This window comes from Apteryx mantelli, chromosome 2 (genome assembly GCF_036417845.1).
Source record: "Apteryx mantelli isolate bAptMan1 chromosome 2, bAptMan1.hap1, whole genome shotgun sequence".
Taxonomy (NCBI): domain Eukaryota; kingdom Metazoa; phylum Chordata; class Aves; order Apterygiformes; family Apterygidae; genus Apteryx; species Apteryx mantelli.
Window position 1 is genome coordinate 77,738,531 of NC_089979.1, and position 17,482 is coordinate 77,756,012.

General features: G+C 40.8%; 1 protein-coding gene across 2 annotated transcripts in view; it reads right to left on the bottom strand.

The window, feature by feature from the left end:
- Positions 1-572: 572 nt before the first annotated feature.
- Positions 573-17,482, bottom strand: part of NFATC1 (nuclear factor of activated T cells 1) — a 117,411-nt gene continuing 100,501 nt past the window's right edge. For both annotated transcript variants that reach the window (XM_067290948.1, XM_067290947.1), the window contains one exon: positions 573-3,101. In XM_067290948.1, coding sequence (XP_067147049.1) covers positions 3,052-3,101 — 50 coding nt within the window. In that variant the 3' untranslated portion in view covers positions 573-3,051. The remainder of the gene's footprint in view (positions 3,102-17,482) is intronic.

Consider the following 17,482-nt stretch of genomic DNA (forward strand, 5'->3'; position numbering starts at 1 on the left):
ACAAGGTGATTAGAAAATCAGGAGTTTAGCTAAGCTGACATCCTCCTGTTACCCCTTTTCCTTCAAGGGTGGAAAAAATCCAGAATAGGTGCCTTCATACAGATCATATGCATCTCCTAGCAAGTCATCCTCTTCTGCAAATCTGTGGGCAGCCCTCCTTTTGCAGGGTACGAGAGCCTCCAGCCTAAACAAAACATCTCTCGCACATCCTGCATGGAAGACCATCCAACCAAAGCCTGCTCTTAGCAACCCATACGCTTCAGAAGTAGTTCAAGGCAGAGCAAAAGACATTTTTTTCCAAGTAGATACAAGTACTTTGTTGCACTGTTAGTAAGGTAGTTCATTTTACCATTAAAATTCATCCAGATGACTAGTTTTAACAGTAAGAATCATCCATGGCAAAAGTCTTTTCAAACCTACCTATAGGGTTATGTTTTAAGTACTAAGTTCAGAGCGTTGTGGCTTTTTGGTTTTGTTTTGTTTTCAGAAAAGGTTGATGAAAACCATTTTCATAAACTGTGAGGAACAACTATAACACATGTACAAAAACAAGATAGCAGTCTCATACGGGAAATATTTCTGCTTCCGTTTTTATTTTATGAATACATATACAAGAGATGCATAATCTTCCATTATCCAGGCTTAAAAGTAACAGTTTGTTTTTCAAAATAGCTTAAAGATGAAAATAAAAATAAGGATGAAGGAGGTGCAACATATCCAAACTGTACAGTTGAAAACCTTGCTAAAATTATTGCTGAAATGCGAACGTGGTGGAGAGTGTGTCTGTGTGTGTGTGCTGTCCTATGCTGTAAAAGCCTCACCCAAGGTATTTAGGCATATGAACAGAAAACGCTTTGGCATAACCAGAGATTCCTCCCCTCACACTTTATTGACATTTCTGAAATACCAAGAGAATAAAATCTGAGAATTTTATCATAAATCATTTTCTCTCCTTGGCAGAGATGTCTTTAAATGCAGGGGGAAATAAAGAAGAGTCTGTTGACAAGAGACTTTTGCTTCTATACTAAGATGGTTATATTAGCAGGATGCGGCAGGATGCAAACAGCTTCAAATAGAAGAGATGGAGATATATATTTATATATATGTATATAATGTAAAAATGCTTATTTTATATGACAAAGGAAGATTTGTCAAGATAACATAAAATGAACCACTCTAAGACTAGCTTCCAGCAAAACATTTTGCTTTATTGGATCTATTTTCTAGCTACAAGTCAAGCTGACATCTGTCAAGCTTTTTACTTTTCATATGGCAGTCTATAAGAAATGTTTCATGCAACTTCTACAATGCTAAATACAGGGTAAATAACTGGGATTAAACAGGTGAGGAACAACAGACTATTATTAGGACTGATAACAGCATATTATGTACATATAGCCATATTATATTCTCATGTCTTCACAGTAATGTGCAAATGTGACAAATATGGCTTTTTTAAAAAGAAAGTAAGACATAATTATACAGAATAATGTTTAAAAACGTTTAGGAGGATTTCACTTTTTTGTGAAACCTGTTCAATCTTCATTGCATTACTGTTAATGAGTTACCTCAACATGGAGGTGTAGTTCAGGTGTATTTCCAGAAGGGGGCATAGATTCCTAAGGCACAATATTAATGTTAAACATTTTTAATTTAAGTCATGCTATTTTTTTTTTTTGGTTATATGAAATAATAGGTTGTTTCTAGTTATATAGTAAGTGGTTGATTGTAAAAAATACAATGTTAAAGGCTACACTACATGCCTATCTGTAGCTCCAGAAACATCAGCTAATCTGAAAACACACTATACAGCGCTGCATATTAAACCTTTGTGGTTTTTTGGTAATATCCTTTTTCATACATGTAGCAGAGAGTTATAAGGCTTCTGTGGAATAATAATATTATAATTGAACAAATATTTTACACTCTTCCATAATGGTATTTACAGTTACTTTAATTCATATTTTGCCATTTGGTAAATAATGTCTATCTTGTATGCATCCTTCTTGCCTATCTAAAGTGCTTGCTTAACCGCATGAGGAAAGAAAATGCATACCTGGTTTAGGTGCAACAAACCCTCAAAAGAAGTAGCTGAAATATTTGTTGTGGATCTGAAATGCATTCTCAGAAATTGAAATTATTGCTAAATTCAGTGCCCTCACTAAGCAATCATCTATATTATTTGTCATATATAAATATATGCATATATACTAGTATGTATGTACATGCATACACATTCATCTATCATGTAATAGATAGATTTCAATTTTTTTGTCCATTAACCTTTTTTATTTTGTGCTATTCAACTCACTTGTGCCATGACTGAAGCCAGATTAAAATCAAAATCTTAACAAGCTACTACTAAAAATCCTATGATTCATTAGCACATAATAAAGACAATATGAAAAAGAAAGAGCTGAGATGATGACAAATCAAGAGGCTTTTGAAATGCACTGGGAATAAGGCAACAAGCTGTACATTACAGCAGAGGAAAAGCTGAAGAAATTCTGGAATTCATAAACACATCTTACTGGAGTAGGGATTTCTCTCCCCACTTTGCTACACAGTCTTATGGTTTTTTTTCCCCAAATATCACTCTCCAGAATGCAAGCTCTATCGCTTCTGCACCTACCAGCACTTTTAATGATAGCAAATTCAAAGCTTATTAAAAATGCCCTGATGCCACAACCTGGTAAAATAAGGCACTTCCAGGGCTGTATTCCAGCGGTGCCATGCCAAAAAGATCAGCACTGGGAAGAAGCAATAAGATTTTGCTGAGTTTCCTAGTTTTGTCCCATGAAATGCGCCATCTTGGAGTTTTATTCCTCCTTTTTTTCCTCTTGAGATGATTTTCTTTAAAGAAGGTATTTAATCAGCTGAAGAACCATTTCTTTGTAAGCAAGAGGTAAATCTTCAGTTCTTAACATTCAGTAAGGTGGAAGATCAGAGTGGTACCAGGCAACGTCTTCAGTTTATTCAGTGTCTCTGTGCTCTAGCTGACACACCAGCTAAGTCAAAAGTGTGGATTTCATACTAGGCCAGTATTGCAAGCTATGAATGGACATTGGTACTGGAAAGGTCATTCCTTATAATTTCATTTACTGCAAAGAAAGAACACAAGAAAAAAGCAATTGATTAGAATCACACTGCTGCAGACCTGTCTTTTCAGTAACCAGCCCCCCAAAACTTGCATCCATTTCTTCACAGTTTCCATATGGTTCTTGAACATTAAGCATAACACCAATAAGGAGCTGGTAAAGGCTGGCCACAGTGCAAAACAACAGCATTAACCGAGGTTATTAACATGCTAAATAGTGTAAAACCAAACAAGAAAAGTAGCATCCTGGGTCCTCGATTGCATCAAACATATTTAACATTTTAACCAGTTACAGATAAAACATTTCATTTGCTCTACAACTGGCTCTCAAACTTCAAGTAAAGAACCACCACAGGAAGTCTTTGAATAAACTACCCATTCCAGAAAAAGAGCCATTTGGAAAGTATGTCAGCCATGGTACATGCTAATGGCACCGAGCTGTCAGGTGCTTAACAGGGTATTTGAAGCTGCAATGCCTAGATAGAATAGGACTTCACGTGCTGATTTATTCCGCTGTGGGATGATTAAAAAAGAAAGAAAGAAAGAAAGAAACAAACAAAACTGCCATGTGCTTGCCCGTTCCTGGTAGCTGGTAACATGCATAAATGTGTACTCCTTTCATGTTGACCAACACACATGGACATGCAGCCTTTGCTCCTATCAATAAAGACAGACGGGAGGGGATGGGTGAGTTAAAACCCTTGGCAAGAGTTGAAGAAAGGAATAAACAAGGTCCGTTATCTCAGCATCAGCCAGTCAGACTGCATCTCCACTGATAACGTGTTGTTTTCTTTATTCATGATTCTTCTTTCATTCTTTTCCCCCTCCCCTGCAGATCATCAAGCAATACAGTTTCCCACACTCAAATTATGTCCATTTATCAGCTTGTGATTTTTGGCAGATGGACAGGAAATGACTGAACCTGGCAAAGGCCATCTACAGTGAACTACACAACATCCCTTTTATTTCCACCCCACCTCCCTGCTGCGACTGCCACCACCTGATTTACATGAAGATAGACAAAATGCCATCAGGAAGGCTATCATTGCTGCTGAGTTTCCCTAGCATTACTGGGAGCGGGAAACACACGCCCACGTCATGGAACTGCCATGGAAAAGCCTAAGTTTTCCTTTGCTCGTGGGCTGCTGTTCACAGCCATGCAGATAACTCCACGTGTTTACTGGAAAAGGCCAAGCCTGTCTAAAACCAACTTCCTGAAGCAATTAGTTGGTTTTTTTTTTTTCTCTTCTGCAGACCTATTGCCCATTTTGTAATTGCAGCACATGAATCAGTCAGGATTTGTGTCACAGGTCCTGGCCACTGAAACCACTTATACCCATGGATATGCATGCCCTTACTTCAACAAGGAAATATCATTTGTATTTGTAATTACCTATTTATGGCAGCAAACTAAGAGCAGTATGGAAATCAGATGTGAAGATAAAGCAGTTCTCTCTCTTGAGAGTGTTGGGGAATTTATCTTTAATATTACAAAACAGTGGAAAAAAATTTAAGCTGCAAGTCCTGCTCTGTGACAAAGAATACCCTGCCTACATCCTAATGTGGTAATAAATGCTACCCCATTTACATGCTACAAGACTTTGGACAGTTTTCTGAACTGAATCTCTATCTTGAATGCAAACAATGCACTTCTTTCTTCTGTGGGATGATTTTTCCATGATGCTTTTGTAAAGACAGTTTCTTAGATAAACTTCTCAAACCAACATTGGGTATAGAGCAAACACACAGTGATATTTTTGTGCCGAGTGTGGCAATGAAAACAAATTCTCATATGGGCCAGAGTTACACTTTTGTTAACTTTCCCTGTAGGTTTCCATTACATCAAATAAAATTAAAAAATCATTCATTAGTCTTTGTACATATATTATTTAGAAGCATTAAATAATGAATCTTCACAGCACCTCTGTAAAGCAGGAATATAAGTATCACCAGTATTTCACAGATGAGGACAGGGAGGTAGAAAAGCTGAGGAGCTCCCCATCTTAGCCAGGATTAGTACTCAGGTATCTTGAATCTCAGGCTAACACTATGGCACACCTATAGTACTTTATCTCGATTTGTTCAGTAAAATTTTCAAGAGTAATACTGCCTCCTCCCCCAGCCTAAGCCTCCCCCTACTAAAGCATTTAGCAAAAGTATTTCAAAAGCAACTCAGTGGCATAAGGACCTAAAAGCCCCAAATCCATCTTCAGGAGCGGCTTAGGCAATCAGAGACTGCATTTTTCAGTCACATTAGGTACCTTCAGATGAATCCTTCGTCACTCAAGTGCTACCAGCAACACTGCTTACCCCTAGCAATGACCTGCCTTTTCCTTTCAGCTGGGAGCCCACCTGCCTGGCCGTGGCCCACAGGATGCCTGCGGTCCTTTGGGAACGCTCGCCCTCAGCGAGGAGGCTCAGCAGTGACAAGACCCAATCTGTGTCCTACTGAAATCACTTGCAGTTGTGTTATTGACTGCAACAGGATAAGGATTTGACCTTCAACTATTTTATTCACCTTTATTATATGTTACTTTCTCAACAGAGATGGACTTCTGCAATCTTGATGGATGCAGACAGGTCTAGCGTCCTCATATAACATTTAACAGATATTTAGCAACAGTCACTACCCAATGTCAGCATGTACTCAGGAGATAACTGAAACTTCCTTACAGTGCACCCGCTGCCTCCAGATCTCACAAACAAATGGGGCCAAAATAGTCAAGAGGTTCAGCATTTCTCCTGTGATGACCCACAGGCAGTGTGGCTCAGAGACAGGTCCCCAGGTCTTATCCACGGGCCTCTTCATTTCACCTTCATCCATCCCCCTTCATCTCCCACGGTGCTGAGGGCACAAAAAGTCCCAATAGCACAGTGGAAAAAAAAAATGACAAAAAGGAACAGGGGTACAAGCAGAAGGCCTGAAGTGAAACAGTACGTTGTCTGTGCGTAGCCGCCGATATCGCCCTACAAATACGGAGCGAGCTCAGAAGTAGCATCTGTCTGAGGAGATGAAAGGGGAAGTGTGCTGAGTGTGGGCTTTCCCTCGCAGCCCGCCAGAGCACCTGAGCCTGCAAGGGAATACCCTGTGGTGGGGGGACACAGCCAAATCATGCAGCAGACTTGTGCAGGCCAGGGCTGAAGGGGAGCGCACTGCCTGATGCCTGCTCTGGCCTAGCCTCCTCCAGCCACGCAGCTCCAGCACTCCCGTGAGGACCCCCCACTCTTCCTTCAGCTCTGAGAAACGGATTTTCAAGGGAAACCTGTTGGTGGGAAAAGTTAAGTTTGGGGTCAGACATGAAAAGACGGATGACATTTCTCAAATAGTTTTGGCTTAGAGAAAGAAAGGTCTTTAACATCAATTTTTTTTTGTTTTAGATTTCTGCAAAATGTATCTCTTTTAAGATAGGGGTAATAGTACCCCCAGACTCTAAAACACATTACAATTTTTATTGCATGTTAAAGGAAATGATTTATTTTGGATCAAATGAAATGTTTTGTTTGAGCCCCAAGCTGTTTTTTGGGGGGCAAGAAAACATAAAATACTTTTGTTTAGGGTTGACCCCAAATCATCCTTCCCACCAATAAATCAAAAAAGCTATTACTCAAGTAGGGCTCTGCTGAAGCATCCTGTATGTCTGTCTGTGCCAGGGCCACAGCTCTTACAATGGCCAGTAGCCAATTCTTCAGGAAAGAATGTAAAAATAGGGCACCCCTCCAGTGCTGCTTTCTCCAGTACACTCATAACTTCTGACTGGTGGAGGGCTTCACGAGCCACAGGAGGTCTGCATCTTTGTTTTTAGTGAACTTTGATGAAGTTTCTTCCATGAAGTTGTCTAAACAGTTCTGAACCTGTTTTGGCCTTTGAGACTTCCTGCAGCAATAGGTACCAGGGTTTAAGGATGTGTTGGGTGAAAAGGTGCTTCCTTTTCTATTAAACTTGTTTCTTGATAATTTCATTCTTGTATTGGGTGAAAGAGTTGATTGTTCCCCATTCACCACCTCCTTTGCCATCCATCACACCCCTTCCACTTGGTATCCTCTCGGCTCTGTGCAGTACTGTAGGGCCACTGGACAATTCCTCAGAGAGGTCCAAGATACTGCTGCTACAGAGACAGTAATTGATTTTTTTCTCTTAGTTTCCACCTTTCTAACAAAATACTTATTATATAATTGAGGTGAGTCAGCCGGCTGCTGTCATGAGTGCTCCGGTTTTGGCTTACAAATCTGTTACTACAACAGTATTGTATGTGTTATACAGAACAGCAGTATTCAATACGAGTAGTATTTTGGCCTTGGTTTGAATTTCATTTCTAAAGCAAACATTGGTCTTTGATTGAGCTGCTGCTTGGATACATGTCCATTCAAATTTGTAGTAACATTCCAGGAGCAGTTGTATGTTGAATGAGTGTAACATTTTTCAGAGAAAGGTTGCAAAGGGTTTGCGCTCATCTTTTAAAAAACATAACCTTAGTACTCAAAAAGACCCATTTTACAGACAGGACAGACAAGAGTCAGAGAATTACTTGATTTGTGGAGGTGCCAGATACAGCTTAGCAGCAGATCTGGAATAGTAGGCAAGTAGGCAAAATGTTTAATTTTCAACGCATATATCAGCATAACACTTCCCTTAAGCAATAGGTTCATCCCTAGCAGATCAAACAGCTGAGTACAATGATTTACAGCACTTTTGTCATCAGATTTTTTCATCTGTTTTTCTGTTGGCTTTGGGGAGTGGGGCCATTGTTGCTTTTATAGCTAACACCTACAGTTCCCCACAGTGCCTTCCCTCAACTGATACTTTCCATTTTCATGTTCAGCTTTTCCACTGACATAAAGCCAAAAAAATAATAATGCTGAGAAATGCAGGTAACACGTGACCTCTCTACCTGTCAAGGCGTCTGAAAGAGGAACCTTTCCTTTGCTAAACAGCAGATGCCACGGTAGCAGGATGTGGTGAGCTGTTACACCACATTTTAGTTTAATAAGGAGTTTTTTCTTCTTGTGTTTTACTTTGCTTTTAAATGCCCTTGCAATGGAAATTTTTGTTTTACTAATTAGCAAAATCAATGTCTTACTGATGCAATAGTTTGAGTTCCTGCTTGAAACAGGACAACCGGATACATTTAAACAAATGAGGACTCCATATATGGATGCAAACTTCATAGGAAATGAAATATTTTTAAAACTTCGGGCTACATATGAATTCTATTAACTGTTGAAAGCTTAAATTTCTGCTGACTTCTGCTTTCCTTATATTTGACTACTAATTTGAATAGTGATAACATTATGGCCTCCTGTTTTAATAAGATCACTCTCCTTTTGGGACAAAGTTCTGCCTTTCAGCTCAGATATTGATCCCACTCACATCAAAGAAGTGACAAGGCCAGAGATGCGAGAAGTAGGAAAAAGGCAAACGTAGAGGACTTCTGTAACTGGCAAGTTCTTTGGTACACGAAGATGAGACCCTCAGTGACTGCAATATTTTACCTTGTACTATTAAAGGCAAATGTTCCAAAGAATCTAAAAACAGAAGGCAAATGTAGAGCTGTGACCAAAAATACAGTTGTGAAGAGCTGTCTCTCCTGTTTTGAAATGTAGCCTCATCTTTAACTTCATTAACACCCCTCTGCCTGCACTCTCTAGCTTCTGCACTGTGACATGAGCAATAGTCCTGCATGGAAACACCTACTACCAAAATGTCACTCAATGAGTCAGCTACGAAAAGGCAAGTAGAGAGTGTTCCTCTCGCGTTCAGGAGCAAAATGCCACGGGACTAGCCTCTCCTGGCTCTGGCCTGAAAGTGCCGTTTCTGGTCCAGTCAGAGCTTCCTACTGCTCTCGTTTTGGCAGGGAGATTTAGCCTGTTTTAGACAAGAAGCAGGCGCTGTATTAACTATGTTGTTCTCACAGAAGCTATTAACATGAAAAAATAGCTCACCTTTTAATTAATCTTGAAAGAGGTTTATGGAAGAGACAGTCTGACACTAATACAGACCTTTGAATTTCACCCATTAGCTCTTCCTGCTTTTCTGATGAGGGTTTCCGTTTCTGGCCAGTTTAAGCTGCAGTCTCTTCTCACATCGTACCCCAAAGGCCGCGGAAGTCACTGACTGTCTTTCCATTGACTTCAAGCTACTTCAGCACTGGCCCAGAGAGGTTTGTATAATGAGAATGAGTAACGGAGTTGTGGTTTATATTTATTGTCGCATTCCTTTTTGATTGCAAACTTCACTTGCAATCAAAATAAGTAAGTAAACAAATAAGTACTTGAGTATCTTTTCGTGTTGAGCAAGAAGCAATTTTTCAACGAAACCACCTGCACAAGTACACTATATAAATAAGTGATTGCACTGCGATATGAGAAACTAAATGGAGTTTCTGGGGTCTTCTTTTGTGTGTTTTGTCACAAAAGGAGACACAGACCGATATTATCAGTACTGTCCTATGTTAAGACATAAATGGATTCTCTGTGCTCCCAAAACTTTACGGCAGTGTACAGAAGTGCACATATTAAGTCACAGGCCCTGCTTCAAGCCATCTGCACCACCATCCATGCATCTGCCTTCCTGCCCACACCAGTAACGCTGTGCAAGAGTCACTGAAAAGCTGTGAGGTAATTCTAAGAGGAAGTCTAATGGAGGTTTACAGAGGAAACGCTTGAGGGCTTATATTGATCAGCAGAGTTTTACTGTTCTCTATGTCAATCTTTTTTAAGGAGCATGATACAGTTAAAGCAAGATGGCACTGAAAGCTTTTGTGCAGAGCAAATGCCTTGTGATTCGCCGAACATGTACGTCTTCATGTTCCTACATACGTTGAGATGGTGTCAGTTCAGTGCTATGAAGGCATTCATCCTTTGGGCCAGCCTATGGCTCCCTTATCGATAGGAACAGCCACACAGCATGGCTCAAGACATCTACGCCTTCAGGTTCACACCAAGCTTTCTTCACAACCCAGTAACCAACCTCTGCTCATTACTTTCAGTCCATCTCTGAACCCTAGGGACCATCGTCTTCAGGGTGGAACAGAACTGAAGCAGGAGGTTCAGATGCTGTAATGCTCTTTGACTGCAACAGTACAGAAGTGATCTGCTTTGCCTGGTATATGTATCATGGAAAATAAAAATAAATCACCAGCTGCATCTTTCAACCTGCATGCGTGAAAAATCTGTGTGAAATTATGCATGGATTCTGCTGTATATTGAGAGGGTACTTCACCTTTCAAATGGGTGTAACTATAAAACCAACACGCTTATCATGTCTGAGCTCCACGGCCTGGCTCTGATCAAACTGTACAGCTACATGGCACATTTAAGCAATCTTCAGAGAAGAGTACTCATCCTGAAATCAAAACTGCCTCAGTTTTGCCAATTGTTTTTGCCTTTCAACAGAATTCATTAGCTCAGGTCAAGCCTTACACTGGTCCAACAAGAGTGCCTCCCAGGTCAGGGATCTCTCCCATACTTCCCTACGCAGAGCAGACACTGCTGAAGTGCTCTGAATTTCCATTGTCTTCAACAGATCACTGGTTATAAGCAGCGTGGAGCAGTGACTGTGTTTTCCTCTTCATTTTTGTACAACACTGATCCCACTGTCACTATTTAACATATCCCATATTTAACATATGAACAGTGATACTAAAACAGAACTTTGGAGTCTTCAAGACTTTGACTCTAACTCCGCGCTACCCTGCGGCAACGCTTCACAGGATGACATTCACTTTGCTGTCTACAATTACTGCCCTCAGATTTTTCCACCAGCAATGTCACATCGAGCTACATTCCTGAAGCACCTCTTGTGCTCTCATATGCCCTTATTTCAGATGAAATGCATGTCTGAAGAGGAACTTGAAGTCACAAATGAATACAGAGGAAGCAGAAACACAGAAGGAAAAAATGTTTTCCCTTATCTCCATGTACAGATCTTATTTAAAGAAAAAAAATGGCTAAATAGAAGCCCACAGACAGCCAGTTAACAAATGAAGCTCCTGCTATAAACTCCATCATAGGAGTAAAATGCTATAGTTTTTATCTGGACACCTACTTCCCCACTGCTAATAAATAGCAATCCTCTCTGACATACAAAAGCTGTAACAGTCAATACAGAATTATTACTTCATCACTGGAAAAAAAATAAGACTGTCTTACAGAATTCTGTTTTCAAAGCTAGTACTATGCTATGAATTAGAAAAAAAATCAGAAAAAAAATCAGAAAGTAGTGATACGAATTCCTGAGGTGCCAGCATGTAATGCAAACTATAGATCATATTAAACCTTACTGATTTAAAAGCCAAACAAAACAAGTCTTGTGAAGCAATGGAAAATATAACTTCACACGTTCCATAAAGAAGTCAGATCTTGTATTACCTCAGGTGTCCTGGATGTGTTTAAACCTTAAACTTATTTTTATCTGTTTAATCATAATAAGCCACCACCACAGGGCATGCTATTTTTGGAGACAGCGAATAGGACAGTGGAGCAAGTGAGTGACAACAAGTAGCAGGTTTTAATAAAACATGATCCTCCCATACGAGTGTAGGCTTGGCACGGTGAATAGTATTGTTATACATGACAGCCATCAAAATGGAATAAGTTTCCTACCTGCTATACCCTTTGCCTTATTTAGCTCAGTAACTCCAAATAATGCAAAATCTCCCCCAGTGGGTGGTTGCGGATGGTTAAGGGGAAGGTTCCTCACTGCAGTGGGATGACAGCACGCTGTGGCAGCAATTTCACTGCGACTCTTGACTGGTGCCTGCTCTAAATGAGTCCCATCCTGCCACACAAGAACTCCCGGGTTTGTGTTTTTTATCCTTCTCATGTGAAACCTTGAGAACGTTCTCAGTCTCTTTTCCAGCAAACACTTAGGGCTTAATCCCGGCTGCTGCAAACCAACACAGAAAGCAACAGAGCCACAGTGATTCACCACACACTGGGGTCAAAACCTTTGCTTGTTTTTACTGCAAATCTGAGGACAACAATGCTCAAGAGGATTAATTTTTCTGACAATCAAAGAGTCAACAGGCAATTTTCACTAGCCCTCACTCGGGCACAACTCCCCTGGAGTTCAGCTGGGATTTGGTCTAGGCAAATGCTGGAGGATTTGTCCCGGCATGATGCAAGCCACATTTGACACATGCATACACACAAGTGTGAGAGCAGGGCTGGGGGACAGACAAATACACCACATTTTAACCAAAATTATGTGTTTATGTTCCTAAGAGCATTTGTAAGGGAAACAAAATAGACATATTTCTACGCCTTACACAAAATTTCCACACAACAGCAGAACTATGCAAACGCTACCTAGCGCTGCCAAAGCCGGAGGTCGGTGCTGTTGGAAGACTGGTGGGGTAGAAATGAGGTAGGAATAAGGAAGGAAGAACATGTGCTGTTTAGCTAGAGACAACAGAAAGCTGCCCGTACCATACAAAATACAGTAATACGAACTGATCCTAACCGATGATCAAGGTTACTTTCCAGTTTAGCACCGAACACTAAAATAGTACTGTCGACCCCCAGTATTTAAAACTCATGAATCATGCCCTGAAGCATGACAAGAGTGAATTCAAAATCGAAACAAATTTAAAGCAATTCTGAGGTCTCTGTATTTGCCTCTGTTTTTTAGCCTCCAGATTTCTCTGGCTGTACTTATTAGACCCTGAATGTAACAAAGAGAAACTTCCCTTTTTTTTTTTTAATTGTCGTATTCCTGACTCCATCTCATGAGGTTTGCTGCATCTCACAACTTGCAATCAATTGCGGAGCGGACAATACTTGAAATACAAGGCTCTCAAAGCATCTCGCCGATTAAGACCAGGATTACAGCCCACCTGCCGACTGCAAGAGCTGGGAGCTACCGCAGCTCTCAGGTAGCGAATGGCAGAGGAGGAGTAGGCACGGTCGAGGCTGCCGAGCGCCGCACGGGAGGCTGCTGCTCCTCCTCTGCCTTTCTTTGCACGATGCTGAGGGGAGTCTCCCATTCGCTTGCACGCAACAGAGCACAAGAAACGTCTCTCTGCAGCTGCGACCAGCCACCTGCATCTTATCCCGCTATCCTGTATAGGATCAGATCTATCTCCGAAACCTAAGTTTTGAGGGGGAAGGGAAGAAAAGAAAGGAAAGAGCAATGGTGACGAATCCACTTAAAGGCTAAGAGCAGTGCTCGGCCATTTTCCCTTTCTTGAAACTTTCTTTGACATCTCTTAAAAAGTGAAACTCACCCATGCTGAGGCCAGTATCTTCTTTACGTTTCTCTTAAGAATGATCTCAGTGATGTAGAGCTCTGGTGCTGGCCTTCATAGCACCTTGTTCACCATTTTCGAGGTAGCAGGAAGCCTGGATCAATTTATAATCTCTACTATTTCCATTTTACATCTAGATTATGCACAGAGCAAGATATTTAAGTCTAGTTTATAGCAGTTACCTAGAAATCTCCTACCTCAGTGCCACAAAGATGGCTGAAGGTAGTAAGAATAAGAAAAAGATTGATTTTTATTTCAAGGATTCAGTAGGAAGGAGTTTCTCTATATTCAGGAAAAGCAACAGATTAGCTTTAGAAAAAAATTCTGGGGGTACAGAAGGAAAGAAGGGAGCAAGAAAGGGTCCATAATCTCTATGATTTACAGATTTCAGAATTAAAAAAAAGCCAGATAAGACTGAATTCCTGTATTGATTATGCAATTATTAAACTTTATAGAAGCTTTTCTAACATTGCACATAATGAACAATTCATCAAAGTATATTAGGTGCCACAGAAGTTGCATTCGATATAAAGGGGTCACTAAGTTTCTTGTAATTGCACATTACTGAAGCTTTAGTTAGTTCTAAATCAAATCAACGGGACGTGAATGTATGCTCTTTAATTGACTTTATGTAACAACAGTGTGGCCCCCAGTGATCATCTGGAATCCTCTAAAAGGAGCCACCTTGCACTACTGTTCGTAAAATACTAGCTCACTTGCTGCTAGGCATAACAAATACCACAAAGAAATAATAAATGGAAAGAAGAAAAAAGCACCTTGGGGTTACACATGAGTGTTTGTCAAATGCCCCTTTCTTTCCACAGCAGAGAATGGGTAAGAGATCCTGCTCTACTTCTACTGAATCAGCGGTGAAGTCTCACAGACTTAGTAGCATCGAGCCTCAAGACCTGGAGTGTCATGGAGACAGGTTGAAACAGGTAACAGGATGCATCTGATCTGTTTCTGAGCAAGGAGGGTTTTCTGAAGTGGATCCTACCCTGTATTTGCCCCATTAAAATCATCATCATCAATACCTCTTTCCTTCACAGACCTTTTCATCAGCAAACCTCAAAGCAAGTGCTTAATAGAAAAGATCAATGTCATTATTTGTAACTTTTAGCAAAAAGGACACCTGGGCAGGGATAAGACTGGGATGCTGCCACTTACACATGATGTGCCCATGTGCTTGCTTTGGGGGAGGGGCAAGTGTGCAATGCCTTGTGACCAGTGCTGTGCCACATTCTCGCTTAGCCTGTGGGGAAGGCTGAGCTCTGTTCGTTAACCCCTAACTCACACATTTGTGCTCATGATGAGAAAGTGACGGCCATGATATGACTTTCTCTGTGGGAGAGAAAGATTGGGTGGGGCTGATCTGGCTTTTAAGAAAAGGATGTGTCTGATAAGGAAAAAAAATGTACCTCTGAGCCTGCTGGAAGCTAGGCTGGAAACGTCACACTACCTGGGGAAAATCATTACGTCAAGGAACATGTTTGCTTCTTTTCAGCAGTAGGCACAGAACTAGGGGTTAACTCTAGGAATTTGCATTGGTGGTTACAAATAGCCTGCAAAAAACCCAAACAGGCAGAGTCATGTGATAAATTTGTTTGTGGCATGGTGACGTGGCCCCCACCATAACAAGAGCTATACATAATTCTGTAGGATTTCATTTTAACCACAGTAGCATCAATTGGTGAAGAAGGCTGCATTTCTCAAAGGAATACATATTCTCTCTATCACAGCTCTTTGGAGAAGAGCACTGATGGGGTTTAATGCTACTCTTGCATTGAATTTTTACCACACTAACTATATGAGATGAAAACCTTTTCTTGACAAAAATCCATTGTTCTCCAGTTGGGCTAGGAGGATTTCTCCAAAGGTTGCTTTGAGGGGAGCTACACTAGGCACTTATCAACATGAGTGAGATCGGAGGCGGCCCCAGCCTATTCTGAGCCACAGCTGGAAAACCACTAGCTCAGTATTACATAGGTGCTCTCACTGGCACAGAAGATGCAGCTGTGAAAAGCAGAGGGTCCAGACAGTTGCTGAACTCCAATACTCCCTGTATGCTAAAACTGCCTATAGTAAGCAGGCTCAAATTAGAGCAGCTGGAAGAATACTCATATTTGTATACGGTCCCAGTGCTGCAGAGCTGCAAACACGGCAAAATATCTTTTCCTCTGCTCCCTTCTCCCACATGCTGCATTAACCTACACAGTGGCTCCTTTGTTTGGATTGACAAAGCAATGTCAACAGAACCAGATATGACCGCAAAAAATCACTGAGTATCACAGACTGGCTGTCAGTGAAGAAATCTTCCCCTTCGCAGCTTAATGCTCGACACAAAAACTAGGCTGAGCTCAGTGCTGTCCACTAAAGAGCAAATTTCTTCTGCCACAAAAATGAAGTACTGGCAAACCTGCCACACAACTTCCGGCACTAAAGAACTAGGAAAGAGGTACTTGAGAAACACAGACGTAGAACATTCATTTTTCAAGCACGTTTAAGGACCTGCAACTTTATTCAACGTGTTTGTTTTACACTTTCTAAACAACCACTTGCAATGTGTGACAAACTTCCTTTTTTCTGCTTCTTTTTGAGTACTTGGACTCTAGAAACCTCACATCTTGGTAGCTGAGAAATGACAAGGCACTTCCAGGGGCAGGGTTATGGTTCGGCTGCACATCAAAACTTCGGTAGGAATCTGGCTTGCACTTTGAGAGATGCTTTAGGCAACAAAATGAGCGGAAGAGCTTTAAAAGTAATTCAAGACTAGCTTTAAAAAAACTGATTAATGCCACCACAAAAAAACTTGGCTGCTTATATCAGAACGTTAAGTCAGTTCAGGTGAAAGATCAGCCATTTAACACAAGGAATCTTGCATGGCAACTTTGGAAAATTCACATTTCACAGTCCTCAGAGGGCTAGATTGCTCCCTGCTCCCCAGTGGCAGTTCAGCAAGACCACGGGGACTCAAGGATTCAGCTGTGGGCAGGCAGATGGGTAAAATTTGGCCTTATCTTCAAAAGTAACCTTGTGACAGGAGGTATGAGCATGATTCAGCAGGTTGCTGAGCCCTTCCAGCTCTCCCTGACCTCTCTAGAAATGCAACACTTTTCAGGTTAGGGCCCTAGGACCCAAAAGGACATTTTACTGATGTAATGAAAAGAAGTTAACAGCAACAAAGGTTTTGATGAAAGACTGTGCAAGCTGCTTGTTGTTTGCTCCACACCACAGCCTTTCTAGCGCACCACACCTTTTGTAAATCACAGTTACATGTAGCAAATTATTATCTCCAGTAGCTTCCGTCTGCACACATTTCTGAAATACTTTCATTCCAAACTGTGTTGAGAGGAAACATTATAAAGAATGGAAACCTGGCATTTAATCAGATGGAAACCTCTGTTTCCATTTTACAGAATAGGGGGGGAAAAAAAATTATAAAAAGAATACCCAACATTAACTGCTAAATAGGGAGATGAAAGATAAGTAGAGGCTAGCGACTGGGAGAATTAATGCACTGCATGCATTTACCTGCATTTGGACAAGGTTCTGAAGGGCGGGTCAGGCCTGTATTTGCCATTCTCTTTCAAAACCACATAAACACCTAGTTAAGAACCTGGTTTTGACAGATGAAAATTCTATTTTCTTAAAAACTCACACAATAAATACCTTGATTTTTTTTTCCAAAGTATGGATGAAAGGCTCTTCTGGTCAAGACACAGAGCAAATATTTACAGGTGCTGGGGAGACACCATTTCCTCCCTTTAGGCTTCAACCTAGTGTCTGCCACATAATTTTATCCATTCAATGATTTTTTTTTTCCAGACATCTGCCAAGAGGAAATAACTTCACTGTATTGGGAGTCTGGGAATCCTAGAAAACAATCTTAAATCCATAAAATAATTGAAGTGCAGTTTTACTGAGCTGTTCAGTTCGATTCTGATTTTTATTACAATGTCAACAAGAGTTTAATTTGTTTTAAAGTTTAGGTTCTTAAATCTGAGTGATATACGGTAGTTTACAGCTTGCTGGCAGCAGCTACTGTGGAAAAAAAAATGGAAAGTGCATATAAAGGCGGTTCTAAGTTTGACATTGTGAAAGCAGGGAGCAGTGCCAAGAGCAGCAAACAGCATGGCTTTCC